Source organism: Strix uralensis, chromosome 20, assembly GCF_047716275.1.
Source record: "Strix uralensis isolate ZFMK-TIS-50842 chromosome 20, bStrUra1, whole genome shotgun sequence".
NCBI lineage: Eukaryota > Metazoa > Chordata > Aves > Strigiformes > Strigidae > Strix > Strix uralensis.
In genome coordinates, this window is record NC_133991.1 from 12,932,022 (window position 1) to 12,947,177 (window position 15,156).

The 15,156-nt window shown below is 47.4% G+C and overlaps 1 protein-coding gene across 1 annotated transcript in view; it reads left to right on the forward strand.

Moving 5' to 3' along the window:
- KSR1 (kinase suppressor of ras 1) overlaps positions 1–14,619 on the forward strand; it is a 72,208-nt gene extending 57,589 nt beyond the window's left edge. Inside the window, exons 11-20 of the mRNA XM_074889854.1 lie at positions 298–339; positions 1,297–1,351; positions 2,078–2,123; positions 3,054–3,433; positions 4,371–4,467; positions 5,197–5,330; positions 5,771–5,902; positions 6,191–6,326; positions 6,664–6,797; positions 11,309–14,619. Coding sequence (XP_074745955.1) covers positions 298–339; positions 1,297–1,351; positions 2,078–2,123; positions 3,054–3,433; positions 4,371–4,467; positions 5,197–5,330; positions 5,771–5,902; positions 6,191–6,326; positions 6,664–6,797; positions 11,309–11,387 — 1,235 coding nt within the window. The 3' untranslated portion in view covers positions 11,388–14,619. The remainder of the gene's footprint in view (positions 1–297; positions 340–1,296; positions 1,352–2,077; positions 2,124–3,053; positions 3,434–4,370; positions 4,468–5,196; positions 5,331–5,770; positions 5,903–6,190; positions 6,327–6,663; positions 6,798–11,308) is intronic.
- Positions 14,620–15,156: the final 537 nt, after the last annotated feature.

Genomic DNA, 15,156 nt, shown 5'->3' on the forward strand with positions numbered 1-15,156 from the left:
AATTTGCTTCTGCCACTTGAAGTCTGAATGTGTTTTCCCACCAGACTTTGCTTATGGTAACCCAGCTTTCATCTCAGTTTATCACCTGTCATAGCCTTCCAAAAATGCATGTGCTGAAATTCACCCCCTCGAGCAGGCTGATAATCTACTAATCTGTTTCCCAACAGTCAGTTGGGACTAATTCATTGAATGCATATGGGGCACGTACTGATGATCCTCTAACTTGTTTGTGTTTTTTTTTTCTCCTGGTAATTTTTTTGCTGTTCTTTTTTTAAAAAAACAATTAAAAAAAAAAAGCTGCCTACTACATTCAGCATAGACAACAATTTATCTTCCCAGGTGAGTTGATTGTTTTAATTCTACTAACCAGCTTCTGCTGCCAAAAATAATTTGTTTGTAAAATTCTGCATGCTGCCCAAGAATAATAATTCTGCTTTTAAAAAGAAAAGGTGTCTAAAACAATTGAAACTTTCCCTCATCTCAGTATATAATTCAGGCCTCTCCCTCCTAATATGAGGTAGTGATGTGATTTATGTAGTAAGGTGAAACTTTGAATGTTCATTTGTAAAACAGGAGCTTTCTTGTGGGATTCTGTACACAGCCATGTTTGTTCCTTGCAAAGGCTTGCTCTGAGGGCTACGTACCTGCCCGGCGTGAACGGACACGGCCCGTTCAGGAGCACTGAGCTCACCTTTACGAACTGAGGCTCGTGCCTACGGGATTTAACCGTGGTGCAACACTGTGGGCTTGCACATACAAACTTCTCTGTCAACTGCTCGTGAACCCTTAGAAACAGCTTGTTTGTTTCTAAAGTGAGAACTGATGATGCAGGATGCCAGGTACGGAGTATTTATTCTGAATTTTGGAAGGATTTGCAACCCAAGCTGAATTTCCTGTGCACTGGTGACACTGGACAGACCAGGTGCATTTGGAATACGTGACCTGCAGTACAGATGAATTCAAATGTTCTGGTTCTGTGAGGATTTGAGTATTTCTGGTTGTCCAAGGCAACTTGAAGGCATGTGAGCAGTTCACAGACAAGGACTGACCTTGCAGGACATTACAGATAAGTAGCTGAATGGGAAGAAGACTGGGCTTGGTCAGTATACAGGCATGTAAGTACCAGGAGAGATGAGCATAGTTTTAAATGAGCAGAAGTATAAAATCATATTGTTTGTGGTTGAGTTTACTTTATAATTCCTGAATAAGAAGCAAATAATCACTATCGCAATGTTAAAACTTCCAATCTATAAGAGATTAAAGTGTAAAAGATGTATCATGTTTCTACTTTCCCAGAAATTCCCAGTCCTGCACAAATAGCACAGCCTCCAGAAGCAGCTGCAGACACTAAGTAAGTACAGTTTTAAATTCTTTTCTTTGCATGGTGTTTACCTGATAATCTTCAGATCAGTCTGAAAGCGCTACGTCATGACCAAAACTGACCTTACATCTAAGAATTCCCAGGATAACTTCAGTCAGCAGAGGTGATACTGGTATTCCCAGTTCTATAAAGCTGAATATGCTATTTACTTTAAATGGGACAGTAGGAAGTGTGTGCCTTTAGTATCTAGTTACGCGTGCATCCCTGAGATCAGAAACGTCCGATGAAATAGAAGTTGCTGAGTTTTACAGTTAAAAGCATGTGGCACATTTAGCTACAAGCAACATCTTTTCAAGGATCTGAATTGTAGGGTAGGGAACAGATTTGAGCCCCCGTTGCCAGCACTCCCGCTTGCTTCCCCACTGGGGGGGGTTTCAGTAGTGGGAATGGGAGTAGCCGTTACTGGAACACACTGTAATAACGCAGCCATGCCACTGCCAAATCCATTCCTACCACTTAATCAGTGAAAATCACTCCAAAGTCTTTGTCCCTCATTTGCTAAAGTAAGTGTAGAAAGTCCTTATCTGTTAAGTGGTGCAGTAATTGTATTTTTCTCTGCCCTACTGTAACGCTCTCAAGCTCTGTTCTCTATTTGCTTCTTTCCCCTCCACTAACGGCACAGGTAGCAGCCCGCTTTGCTAACTCGGGTGGATACGCAAACATTATTTTCACTGTAAACCTGTCTTCTCTTGTTAGTGCTGATCAACAGCCAGACACAGATGGAGTTGAATGTGAAGCTGAGGTAGGTTTTCTGGTTTGTCCTTCTGTACAATCAGAAACGCCCTGGTGAAAGTGCAGTGAAAAGTTGTGGCCCTGGAATTACGAGTGTAGACAGGCTGTGCCTTACCACAGGTCCACTGAACTGTTTATACTGCAAAGATCTCAACTGAAAATTCATGGTTTCTGTAACTTGGCTGAAACAATTATGTACTTGTAACAATATTTAACTTCTTCTAATCAGGCTAAGATATTTTTCAAACTTGTGGCTCAGTTTGGCGCAGCTGTTTTTACACGAGAGCAGCAGGCTTGCTGCTGAACTTACGAGGTCTAAATGCTCTGCAGACCTCAAATCTGCCAGTACTGCTTGTGTAGGTACTACCTGTGTAGGTACTACCCGTGGTCAGATTAGCTTGTGGTAGATCCTGCAAAGCAAAGGCTGTAAGCACGGGCTTATGTTTTGCCTAGGAAAGCCTTCCCATACCTACTCACAAGAGTCTGTGGTTCTGGTAGTGCCAAAGCACGTGTTCAGCTTGTAGTGCAGACACTGAACTGGGTTTCTGTAGGGATGAGTAAACCAATAGACTCAGTGATTTCAGCAGAAATTACTGGATTTTGAATCAAGCTTGTTGATATTTGGAGCACTTCTCTCTAACAGGAGAACATTAGTAATCTCAAAAAACCTGCGCCCACATTTATTTGAAGAACAAAGAGGTTCTTGACCCTTCCTTTTAGAACAGTCTGTAGCGCTTTGCCCCACACTGACAGCCAAATCCTGAGGGATGCTGAGCGCCTCGATGTTAGTGCTGGTTCTACAAATGTAACTCTCTATGGGACAGAGCCGTTCTTGTCTCTGCCCACATGTGCTGACGCACAGAAGACCTTTTGTAGCCTTCTGAGATGACTTTGTCCTGGGAGGTTTATTTCCAGAGCCACCTTCTCTTTTTGTGAACAGGCGGAAGAACCAGAGACTACTAAATCCGAGCCTGAAGATGATGAGGACGAGGTGGAAGATTTGCCAAACAGACGGCCACACTTGCAAGGGATGATTTATCGCAAGCCTAGCCAGACCAGCGTCTACCTGCAAGAATGGGACATTCCCTTCGAACAGATCGAACTGGGGGATCCCATCGGCCAGGGGCGGTGGGGGAAGGTTTACAAGGGCAAGTGGCACGGGGAAGTGGCCATCCGGCTGCTGGAGATAGACGGGAACAATCAGGATCATCTCAAGCTCTTTAAAAAGGAGGTGATGAACTACAGACAGACCCGGCATGAGAATGTGGTACTTTTCATGGGAGCGTGCATGAACCCTCCTCATTTAGCAATCATTACCAGGTAAGGATCTAGCATCCTAGTGTTATTTTTAATATATACATATCATATAGATATATAATATTTATCTCTTGTATATGAAAATAAACCTCTCACTGCAGTCAGGAGGTGGGCAGACATGAATGCAGTCAGTGTTGCTCAGAGTTTTGGATACTAGGGTGGTCTCCTTTTAGGGAACATACAATATTTCTTGGCAATTTTCTTTTTGAATTCTTAAGTAGTAACATTCAAAAAACAGGAGAAAAAAAATCTGGAATAGGCTGTTCCTCTGCCATCTACTTCCAGATGGTTCCAATTCAGCAAAGTGACAACCAACGTGTGAGGCTGGTAATGCAACAGTTACCTCTTCCTTTCTGTTCCTATTAGGGACACTTGCTGATTAGGCAAAAATGTCACTGTTTTTCTCCCCTCCTCCATTTTCAGTCTTTAGTTGAGATGAGGATTGTTTAGCCACTAAATAACAGCTTTTTGGGCTGTTCACGTGCAGGCTGAATTCAAGTAAGGGCAGGGCCGTGCCATGCTCATAGCCGAGCAGGGAGATTCTCCCTCATTTCTGACTGCCAGGTGCAAAAGAAGTTTCCTACTCGAGTGACCAGTGGCACCAGCAGCACCGGCTGCTGCTCACATTTGGAAAACTGGACTTCAGGTGTCAGAGCAGTGTAACAACAACTGGGGCTCCTCCTCTGGAGGAATACATAAGCTTTTGTTGCATACACCTGAGCATGCTTTAACAGTAGGTGTCCTGTACGTGTGTACACCCACACAGATGTAAATCAATTGGGTCCTTAAGGTTCTTCCAAATGGTGTTTCTCAGCAGTGGGAGAAGGCTGGGATTCTGTCAACATGGTAAGAAAACCAACTGAACATCCAGTATTACATTCTTAATTCCTTCCAGTATTTCAGAGACCTTTTTAAGGATTGTTGTTCCTCTTTCCTGTAGCTTCTGCAAAGGAAGAACGCTCCACTCGTTTGTAAGGGACCCCAAGATATCCCTGGATATTAACAAAACCAGGCAGATAGCACAGGAGATCATTAAGGTAAGAGTACGTTACCCTAACGGAGACACCCCCTTTCTGGGCAGGGCCTCAGCAAGAGCTTAGAGCCTGCACAGCTGGATAGGGCCTGTACCTCTCAGCCTGACAGGGCCTGGCAGCAGGGGACTGATCAAAGTTGGCTGAAGAAAAGTGCTGGTTTAGCCGGCAGTTAAGTTGTACGGAGAGAAACAGACCTTGCATGTGTCAGCAAGGGGCTGGGGAGGGAGAATTTAGATAAAGGGAACAGGGAAGGACATGCAGGACAGGTTTCCTTCCCAGTCTCTTCTCTCTACTGGTATCTGCAGCTCAGTTGGTGCATTCTGAAGGAGTTGGCATCTTCTCTCACATTTGCACAGTTTTCTGTGCTTTCAGTATTTCTCAACTGAGGAGGCATTTCTAAAGCTGCTGTTTTCTTTTCTGGCAGAATTATCCTGTGAATTTAGTGAGCAAACTTGCGCCAGTTTTTGTTGTTCTTACACATAAGGACTTCTTCAGAACTGGGGGTCCGCAGCCCCTTAATGCCTCAGCTAAGGGTGCCCTTCCAGCAGCCCAAGATCTGCCCCTGTGCAGATGCGCCCTTCCTGATAAGTCAGCTGCTGGGTCCCCATTTACAATTAATCATTTATGCTGGAGTAACGAGAGCAAATGGGTATTAGAAAGGAAAGCATGCCCAGAGTTGGAGGCTTGTAAATAATAAAAAAAAAAGTTTACATCTCTGCATATATTTCCCAGGGCATGGGGTATCTTCACGCAAAGGGGATTGTACATAAGGATCTGAAATCCAAGAATGTTTTCTATGACAATGGGAAAGTTGTGATCACTGATTTTGGATTGTTTGGAATTTCGGGTGTGGTTCAGGAAGGAAGGTAAGTGGAGGTTTCAATGCTTGGTCCACTTCTAGAATGATAAGTAATGATCAAATAGGGAAACGTTTTGATGTGTTACGCAGTACGAGTGAGGAGTGTCGATTGCTTTAGTACATACACACACTTTTGGAATACGTACTTTTTCTTTGTTTTCTTTTTTTTAAGCTGAGTTCTTTCTATGGTTCCCATAGCACACTGCTAGGAAGTTACGTATGGAGTAAGACTCAGAACACAGAAAACTCTTAAGCCCAAGAATGAGCTGGAGAGTCAGGCTAACACATGCATGTTTTTTAACATGGCAAGAAAATTAGAAAGGAAATGTCAGCAAAAACATTTCAGTAAATAAAGCCGAGGCACCAGGGGAAGCACAGATGCAGCCCGTCCGCTGCTGCTCGCTGAAGCAGAAGGGTTTCAGTGCCACTTCTTTCTGTTGAACTCAGGCGGGAGAATGAATTGAAGCTGCCTCATGACTGGTTGTGCTACCTGGCCCCTGAAATTGTTCGTGAGATGGCCCCTGGGAAAGACGAAGACAAGCTGCCCTTCTCCAAAGCTGCGGATATCTATGCCTTTGGGTAAGTAGGAACACCCCAGAGTGCCGCGGGAGCTTACTGAACGAGCTGCGTTACAGGCCTGACCTCGGGGGCCAGTGATCCTCTTCTCTGGGCACGGGATTCTCGCCAGGACGCGTTGTTCTCACCAACTACAGAGGCTGTGGGCAGGAGGTGGGAGGGGTGGGAGGGCTTTGCTGCACAGCCTTATACACCTTCCGGAGCTTATCTGAGGAAATTGGAACAGTGTCAGGGTTTTGCATCTTTCTCTTACAAGCAGGCAGAGGCCTGATTTGTCCGTTGGTGTTGCAGGACTGTGTGGTATGAGCTCCAAGCAAGAGAATGGCCTTTCAAGAACCAGCCCGCAGAGGCGCTCATCTGGCAGATTGGAAGTGGCGAAGGAGTGAAACAAGTCCTTGCGACTGTTAGTTTGGGGAAAGAAGTCAACGTAAGTACCTCAGTTGCGGGAATCCTTCCGTATAGCTATTTATCAGGAAAAGAGGGAGCTGCTTAAAGAGGAGATTTATTTTATTTCTATTGTAATTTGAAAGACATAGGGCAGGAGAGAAAAGAGACTAGAAGGGGACGGCAGGTTAGATACAAAGCCTCTGCCCATAACTGCCATATGGCACGCAGGAAACCGTTTGATTAGAGGAATGTCCAAGACTCCTCGTGAACAGCATCTGCCCAGGCTGGCACAAATGACAGTGCTCAGCCAGCTGCTCAGTCTGCACAGCTGCCCTGGGAACGAAGGAGAGGTAAAGAGCTCCGACTGTCCTTTGCAGGAAATCCTCTCAGCATGCTGGTCATTTGATCTCAGCGAGAGACCCAGCTTCACAGTCCTCATGGATATGCTGGAAAAACTGCCAAAACTGAACCGCCGGCTCTCCCACCCAGGGCATTTCTGGAAGTCTGCTGAGTGAGTATCTGCTGCTGTTAAGAACGTTTATGCTGCTCAGAAGTCATAACTGACCATTCTGTGCTTTATTTTGCCTTCCTGGGCGCTGTCAGACCTCTGATGGGGGAGTAACAGTGTGCTGTTCTGCTTTTCTAGTTACTAGGAAATGACGCAATTAAGCCCGTGTGCTTCAGGCAGTTAATTTCCTACTTTAACACACCCACCTCCCTCCTTCAGTAGCTAGCTTATCCAGCTCTAGGTTTGGTTTCAGAGCACATCTACCACCAGTGTTGGGCAGGGCCCACACTGACCCCAAAGCAGTCAGCATTTCCTCTGTTGTGGCTGGTACTGACTGAGGAGGGGAAGTACCAAAGAATGTGCCACTGCTGCCCTTTGAAACTGAACTGTCAAATTTTGGAAGAGTCCTAAGTTTGTAGCCTTCCTCAAGGAGCATGTAGGGGAAAAAACCCAGCCCCCCCCCCCCACCTCTTTATGGGCGAGTGCCCAATTTGCACAGGCAGATAAAGGAATGGAGCATTAACCCTGACTCTGAATTATTGACTTCTGGGGAAACAAACAAAGTAGGTGGTAATCCTGTGTCAAGTGATTTAGAAATCCTGAAGATGCTGTAAACTGACAGCTAGGAACAAGTGGCAGTGTTTGGACAGAATCTCTACATTGGAATTAAGTCAAGATCTGAACCAAGGAAAGATAAATCACGAGAAGTCAGCATAAATCCTTGTCAGATCATGATCCTTTCAAAGGCAGTTTCTGTGTTGCAGCTGGGGAAGAAAGGTCTCATACGATCAGGCATCCTTAAACTGTCAAAACTGGAAGAGGTCCCTCAAAACACCTGGTTGCACATCCCACAACATCTCTTACGACAGACCAGACCAGAATATAAAGCTCAGACTGGATGAGCATAAAGCCACAAGGCCTAAAACTGTCAGTCTCCTTTCTCACAAATAACCTGTCACTCTGACAAGGGTGGTTCCCAGTTCTACTTCTACCAAAATCAAGTGGAAGTGAAGCAGACACAATTTCTGGAGTGAAGAGACTGAAACCCCCCACCCCAGAGCGGTTTTCTGTCAGTTGTCTGACGGTGACGGAGCCAGGAACACACTCAGAGTTTCCGTTAGGCCCAAGGTTACGTTTTGGTGACCAGTGTTTTTAAAGTCTGCAGGAGATCAGACATGTTTGCGCCCAGTGCCCATTTACCACGTACTTTGCTCAGTACTTATTTTAACCTACTAAACCTCTAATATTTATTTTCTTTTTTCTCCTTTTCTGGATGTTTAATCTACCCCTTTCTTCCCCATAACCCTTCACAATCTTCCTGCAGTACCTTATCATAACTAACTAAACGCTTCTGTTGCTTATGTGGTGACTGCCAAGGCACTTTGTGCTCTGGTGGGTGTGGTTGTTTGGGGTGAAAATTTCGCCATTTGTCTCTTGTGCAATTTCCCCAACATTTGTACGGGATCCCTGATACATGATGATGTCTAACAACTTTAAAATACGGAATGCTTCTCCAAGAGCATGGCCTCAGCTTTACACAGGAGGACACTATTATCAGCAAAGACTGAACGCTCACTACCCCTCATGAGAACTATCTGGTATTTTTGCCTCACACTAGACCAGTACACGTGTGTCACAGCACTCGTTTCAAAAAGGTCCCAGAAAGGGTTGAGAGCGCCTTGGGTTGGGTCGTTCTCCGCATCATCGGTGAGTGGCTCTGCTGTGGCACCCGGCTGGGGGCTGAGGCGTCCTCCTGCACCCCAAGTGCTCGCTACTCCCGCAGAGCTGTCACAGCTCCACTTCAATCCCGGTGATTTCAATTGTTTAGATATTTTAAAATAAAAATTTAAGGAGAAACCAACAAAATCTGAGCTAAAAAATGGACCTGCATGTAGTTTTTGCTTCTTATCCATCCCTTAGTCAGAATTCAAGAGAAACAGTTCTTTTCCTCTCCTGGCCTAAAGCACACCTTGCCAGGCACAGCTTGTGCTGGCCAGGTCCCTACCAGCTACCCCGAGTACATGCTTTGCCATTGTCCATTCCTTCAAGTCATCCAGCTTCACTTGTGACGCTTCCTATTTTTTTAGAACTAATCTTCCCTTGCCTCGATGGCTGTGTTTAAGTTGTGTTATGAAGACAGCAGTTCGTTTGTTGGGAGATTTGCATGCTACAGCAGTGCCCTTTGGTAATATTTTTTCCTTTTACAGACCCACGCTGTACTCCAGCACTATGGGTCTGTGTCAACGCTTTCGTGCCCCCGTTTCTCTATACAGTGGGATCCACTTGTGTTGGCTCGTTAACTCTGACTGATGTGACATCTTGTCACCTCCTGAGCCGACACTGCAGAGCAGACACAGAGCCCAGGCTCTCTACGCCTTCCCGTGCAGACAGTCACAGGCGCTGTCCTCTGACATCATGCTGGAAATGAATTTCAAGTAACACTTCCCCTTTGGGCAGTCAGGCCACGAGAGTGCTCAGTTCCAGAGCAAGGGGCCAAGGGGTTATTTTGGATTAGTGTTTCTGTAGGGAGATATTCCTGACCAGCTTGTGGAACTGCAGAACGCTGTCTCGGGTAGTAGCTACCTGAATTATTTTTGCCGGGGTAGAGCGACCCCCCCCTCCAGCCCCACAAGCAGTTCATGCGGATTGTGTACATTACCACTTTTTCTCAAAGCATTTAACAGGTGAGAAGTACTTTAAGTGTCCCTGTGAATGACCAGCCTCACAGCTGCATTGGTGCTCACTGAAGGGAGCACGCAGGCAGCTCAGGTGTCCGTCCCCCACCAGCCAGAGACCTCCTCAATTCCAGACCCCCTCAAGACACCTTCCCACCCCTCTGACAAATCCTTTGAGAAACACTGCACTAACCCCGTGCTTTATTCTGGTGTAAGCTTTAGAATATGTAGTTCTCAAGGGCTTGCTTGAAATAACTGAAAACTAACTCTCACGGTGTCTTTTTCCTTTCCCTCCCGTATTTCTCTGTAGGTTGTAGCTACTGGTGCAATAACGGGCTCCACCTTGCATGCTTCCATGTGTTGTATCCTAACCGGCAACTTGGACAATCACCTTCCATTTAAAAAAGCAAAAACAAACCACGAAATTAACCCATGGACATAATCAACACTTTATCCGAATTCTCCTTTTCTGCCTTTTTCTGCTTGGTGTGGGCTGTTAGCTTGAATAACAACTCCTGTCTGCAAGAAGTTACTATCTAACAGCGTGGCCATCTTTCACTCCTGCGGCGGTTCGGTGGGCTCTAACCCCCTCCTGGAGCGGGGCGAGCACTGCACGTGCTGCCCGGGGCTTCTCCCCAGGCTGGGGGGCTCGGGCGCACCCTGCACGTCTCCCGGGGCGGGGGGCAGGTTCTGGCAGTGGCCTGAGGTAGCGCCGGGCTGGGCTGTGTGGCTGCAGGTAGCAGGTCCAGCTTCACCCGCCCAGCCGAGGGCCAGACGCTGCGCTGGTACCGCGAGGGCCGGGCTGTGCTGGTTCCCCCGTGGCAGTGGAGCCAGCGCTGAAGCCAGGGTCGGTTTGTCAGGGGCTGGGCGAAGCTGGCGCGGTTCTGGGGTGGAAGGAAGGGTGGTCCTGGCTCTGCCGGGGCTCAGCTGGGGTCAGCCAGGGCTGTGTAGAAGAGGAGGAAAGCAAGAGCCCCCTCCAGTTGTTGTTCCTCCTCCCCTTGCAAATCTAGTGCTTTGAATTTCATGACTCGCTTCTGTTTACATCCCCTGTTCAGCAAAATGTCTGACTTAACATTAGGGGCTTTGCGGAATTGTGGGTAACACAGCAAATATGTGCCTTTTTAGAAAAGGTCTTTTTTTCATTCTTTACCAATTCATCATTTTGAAAAAATACCTTGTTTTGGAGGGGAGAGGACAGGAACAGAGGGGAATACGCACCAAGAGCCAGGGAGGTTTCTGTGAGGACAAACACACCCCCCTATTCATTCTCCCAAAATCTCCTGCAAGAGCTCCGGTATCAGGAGCCTACTGACACCCGAGGGCATGCGGCGGGAAACATGCTGAAGCAAAAAACATTTCCAGCTCCACAAACAGTTTAAGGGTGAAGGAGAGATGTTACGCACTTGCTACAGGCTCTAGAGAGGAGCAAAGGGGTTTGGGTGGTTTGAACCGATTGATGTACCTTGTCAAAACACCCCTTTCTCTTAAAAAGAAAATTCTGTAAGTCAATTTTTTCCTTCCCTTCTACTCCAAGGAAACCCAGTGCCTGTTGAAAACAAGTGTCAGGCTTCTACCTGCCTTAGGTACTTAGGGAAACCTCCTGTTTCTCCAATTTGAGGCAAATCAGATTTGTGCTGTTTGTTTTCACTGATGAGGTTCGCATGAATAAGTTCATGTGTTTGCTGCTTAATTACTTAAGCCTCTTTTCTGGGTGAAGTTGTATGAGATCAGAATCTAACCCATTTTGGTTCCTTTTATAGCACTGTAGCTTTGTAAGAAAAATTAAAAATAAATAACTCTTTCCCCCTCCCTTCTCCTCTCCCTCCCCACTCTTTTCAGCATTAACAGTAGCAAAGTTGTCCTGCGTTTTGAAAGATTTGGCTTGGGAATCCTGGAACCAAGTAATCAAAAGCTATAGCGTGGTGTGTGATTGTCTTGTGCTCATGTTGTCTGCCCGCTTACACAAAGCGTCAGAAATCTCCACTGAACCTCCTGAGCTCTGAAACTGGTGCAGCCCCAGCCGAAAGCCGCACGACCATCCGTTCAGTCCCGTGTCGTTGTAGAGTCTCAATTCCGCCTGAGCACCAGCAATTATTTAAAGAATGTTTACATGATACTTTTGTGTGAACTATATTTTTTTAAACATAATAAACGGTGAATCAAGTTTAACTACAGCCATTCTCAAAGAGCACTGAAAAAAGAACTATTTCTAGCTCCTCTTTGTGTCTGTGGTAAACAGGAGTTATCTCCTGCCTTCAGAGAATTTGTTTTCCCTAAGAGAAGTGGAACGGGCTTGTTTCGGAGTGGAAATGCATCAAGTGCAAGGGCCTGGTGCTCCAGATTGCAGTTTTCTTTCATTAAGGTAAAAACCCCGATCTATGGCATTGTGATTTGCCCAGAGCAAGCGCTGAGCTCCGAGGTTTGTTTCGGCAGGGTTGGTCCAGGCTCCGGGTTACCCCGACTTAGGTTACACTGGTACAAATCTGCTCCCGAGAGGAGAGTTTCTGAGCGTGTAGGCTGTGTCTCCGTTGAAGACTCAAGTGCTCTTCTACACAGAACTCACAGTAAAAGCTGCTTGTTCTCATAAAATCCCGTACGAAGCTTAAGCCTTGCTGGCCTTTAAGAAAATAAAGCCATGACTTGTAGCTCTGTGCACAGGGGCCAAATTCTTTTTTTGAAGATTTAGGCACAACAAGTTCCAGTCCCCTAAACTAGTGCCACTTCTAGAAACACAACACTGACCAACCAGCCTCAACTCCTACTGCCCCCATCTCCATTTCAGTTGTAGAAGACAAGACCTTTTCCAGAGCTGCAGGGTGAGGCAAGAGAGGACAAGGGAAACAACCATCCCTAAATAATACAGTAAATAAGGTCTTGATGCACAGAGCTTGTTAAGAGATTCAAAGTCATTCCCCACACACAGAGTGTTGCTGGCTTCTGTTGCTGGTCAGATTTAAGTTTGCAAGCTGTTTGTTTTAAAAAATTAAGGTCTAAAGCAGTTATTTTGGGGAAGACTAAGAATGACAGAAATCTTGCAACTGGGAAAGTTGTATCTTGGTCTAGAGGACCCGACTCAGCCCAGCAGCTCAGACTAGTTTCAGAGTTTAATTTGAAGACAACCCCCTCTCCCCTGGGACGAACTGCCAGCAGCAGCCTTGACAGAGGCTCCTTCCTGGCAGCAGGGGAGCCCCCGCTACACCGTGAACATCCAGGTCCTTCGGTTCGTTACAGCTCCCTGGAAGTCACCGAGTTCCATTTCTCCAGCAGCACCAGGATGTCGCATCCCCCCACACCTTTCACAAGGGTTTGACGGGAGGGTCGCAGGGAGGGGAGCGCTGACGTCCCCTAAGGCAGAGGGACAGACCCACACTTGGGCTCCCTGCAGGTGCCTGAGTGACTTTTGTGGGAAATTAAGTGACAAAAAACTGCCCGAGTTCTGTTGAGCAGAGTGCTTCGCTCCTCCTATGCGCAAGTCAGTTACACTCTCTTATAAATATTTTCAGAGTCACTTTTTAAATGTGTGTCAGATATAAAAGCAAAGATGGGTTTGGTGGTAGCCAAGCGTGGCATTGCGGTACTCTCGACCTTCCTCTCCCCCACCTTTATAAAGCAAATAAATCCCCTCCCACTCTACCATGTACTTAACCTACACCACTTGGTTCGCTTCAAGACGCTACTGTTTGTTCTCTCACAACAATTTTGTGCGTCAGCAGTTTTAAGCAGAAGTTGTTTCCCCAGCAAGTACTGCTTAAAGAACAGCACAACACACACCTAACGCGGGGAGAAACGTGCTTCTTCCCGCCGGTAACGTCACACGCCCCGCGGCCAAAACCCGCCGGAGGCTTCCCCGTGCATCTCCCCTTGGAGACGAGCGGAAGCTGCTGCTGGGGGCGAGTTGTGGCTGCGGAGCCTGCGGTTCCCAACAGCCCTTCGCCCCCCGGGGTCTGGGGGCAGCAGCAGCCTCGCTCTGCGCCTCGCTGGTTATTTCTGCCATCTGTGCATCACACGGGTGCCAACACCCAGAGCTCCTCGGGCGGGACCAGCCGCCCAGCGCGCAGGCAGACGGTGTCCCCTTGCCGGGTCAGCGGCCGCGGCGCTGCGCTGGGAAAGCAATATATCAATATATTCCCAGTTTATTTTCTAAATGACGACTGGCTAGGAGAAGGACAGCCAGCACTGGATGACCAGCCAGATTAAAACAAAATAATTACAAAACCAACAAAAAACCATTGCCATTATCCCTCCCATGCCTGCCCTCGGGTGTGACTCAAACACCGTCTGCAGGGACTTTCCAGACCGTCCCCCCAGCCCTTCCCCGGCTCTGCGAGGGCACCGGGTTCAGCACTTGCCTGGACCCTCCTGCCCCTTCATGCTGCGCTTCAGAGCGTGAAGGGGAGACTCGTCCCAGCTGAGCGCTGCCGGGGGTGCCCCCGGGAACGCTGCCCTGGGTGCAGGAGGGGTGTCAAAACCTGCTTTAATCCTGAGATTTGGAGTTCTAATTCAGCCTGACCTTGGTTTTGTGTCTCACACCCATAAATTGCTCTCGAAAGCGAAATGCAGCCCCCTGGGCCCAGTATATCTGAGAGGAGAGACTGGTGCCCGTCTCTGGGATAATTTTTGTTTTAATCGGCTGGTGCAAGACACACGGCAATCAACCGCAACCAGCGGAGTTGTGCAGCTGTGGCGAGCGTGGAGCTCTCTGTCCCTCGGCAGGTTGCAAACCAAGCAACAGGCGTTAGGTCACGTTGTCCTGTCCCCGGGGTGTGGGTGTGAGGGCGGGGGGTGCGGTAAGCCCGCACCGTTCCAGAGTTGTAAATGTGAAGCTGGCTGTACAATGCTGCTACAAAAGCCACACGTCAGTAGTGAATGTAAATGGAGTCTGTAATATGGTGAAAATGGACACGTTTTCTTTTCAAATGTGATGTAAACTTTGTACAGTAAAAAAATTTTTTTTTATATTTTCTATCAACTGAGTGTCTTCCAGAATTGCTATTAAATTAATTAAAAATTGTTAGTATTAACAACAGTTTCTGTATTAGTTTATGCAACCAGCATAAAAAGAAAAAAAAAAAAAAAGAGTGCACTCTATGCTAATGAAATTCTGGATATGTAGGAATCTTTTCAGTGAATAAATCTTTGCTCTGGATAAAGCAAGTGGTACAGAGTTGTGGTTTCACGTTTTTCCCCCCCATCTACTTGTAGCCAGATCAAACCACAAGCAGATTTCCCGCGTGAGCCGCGAACACACTGCACCACGTACAGCACCCAGTGCCGGAGCCGGGTGGGACTGGGAAGCATTGCAATTGGGGGCGCCAGGTCCCACAAGTTCACAGCCAAGAGACAGACCCAACAGAAGCGCTCGGTGCCCTTTGGCTCCCTCTGGCCCTGCTGGTGGTCACCCTGGGGCAGACAGTGGCCCGACGCCCGGGTGAACTTTCTCTAGGCAGCGGAATACGCTCTGCAGTTTGAAGCCGGGAATTCGAGGCAATAAAGACCAGAAAATGGGGGAGGTGTGTAGGAAAAGAGTGGACAGACCCAGCCAACAGCCCTGCTGCGCTGTCACCAGCTCCAGTGTCACTTGTATCGCTCCTCTGCACCCTCTCCCTGCCCCTCACTCATCCCCAGCAAAGCAGTCGAAGGGGTTTTCCCATTTCCTTTGCCACACACGAGCCTGACGGGACAAGGCA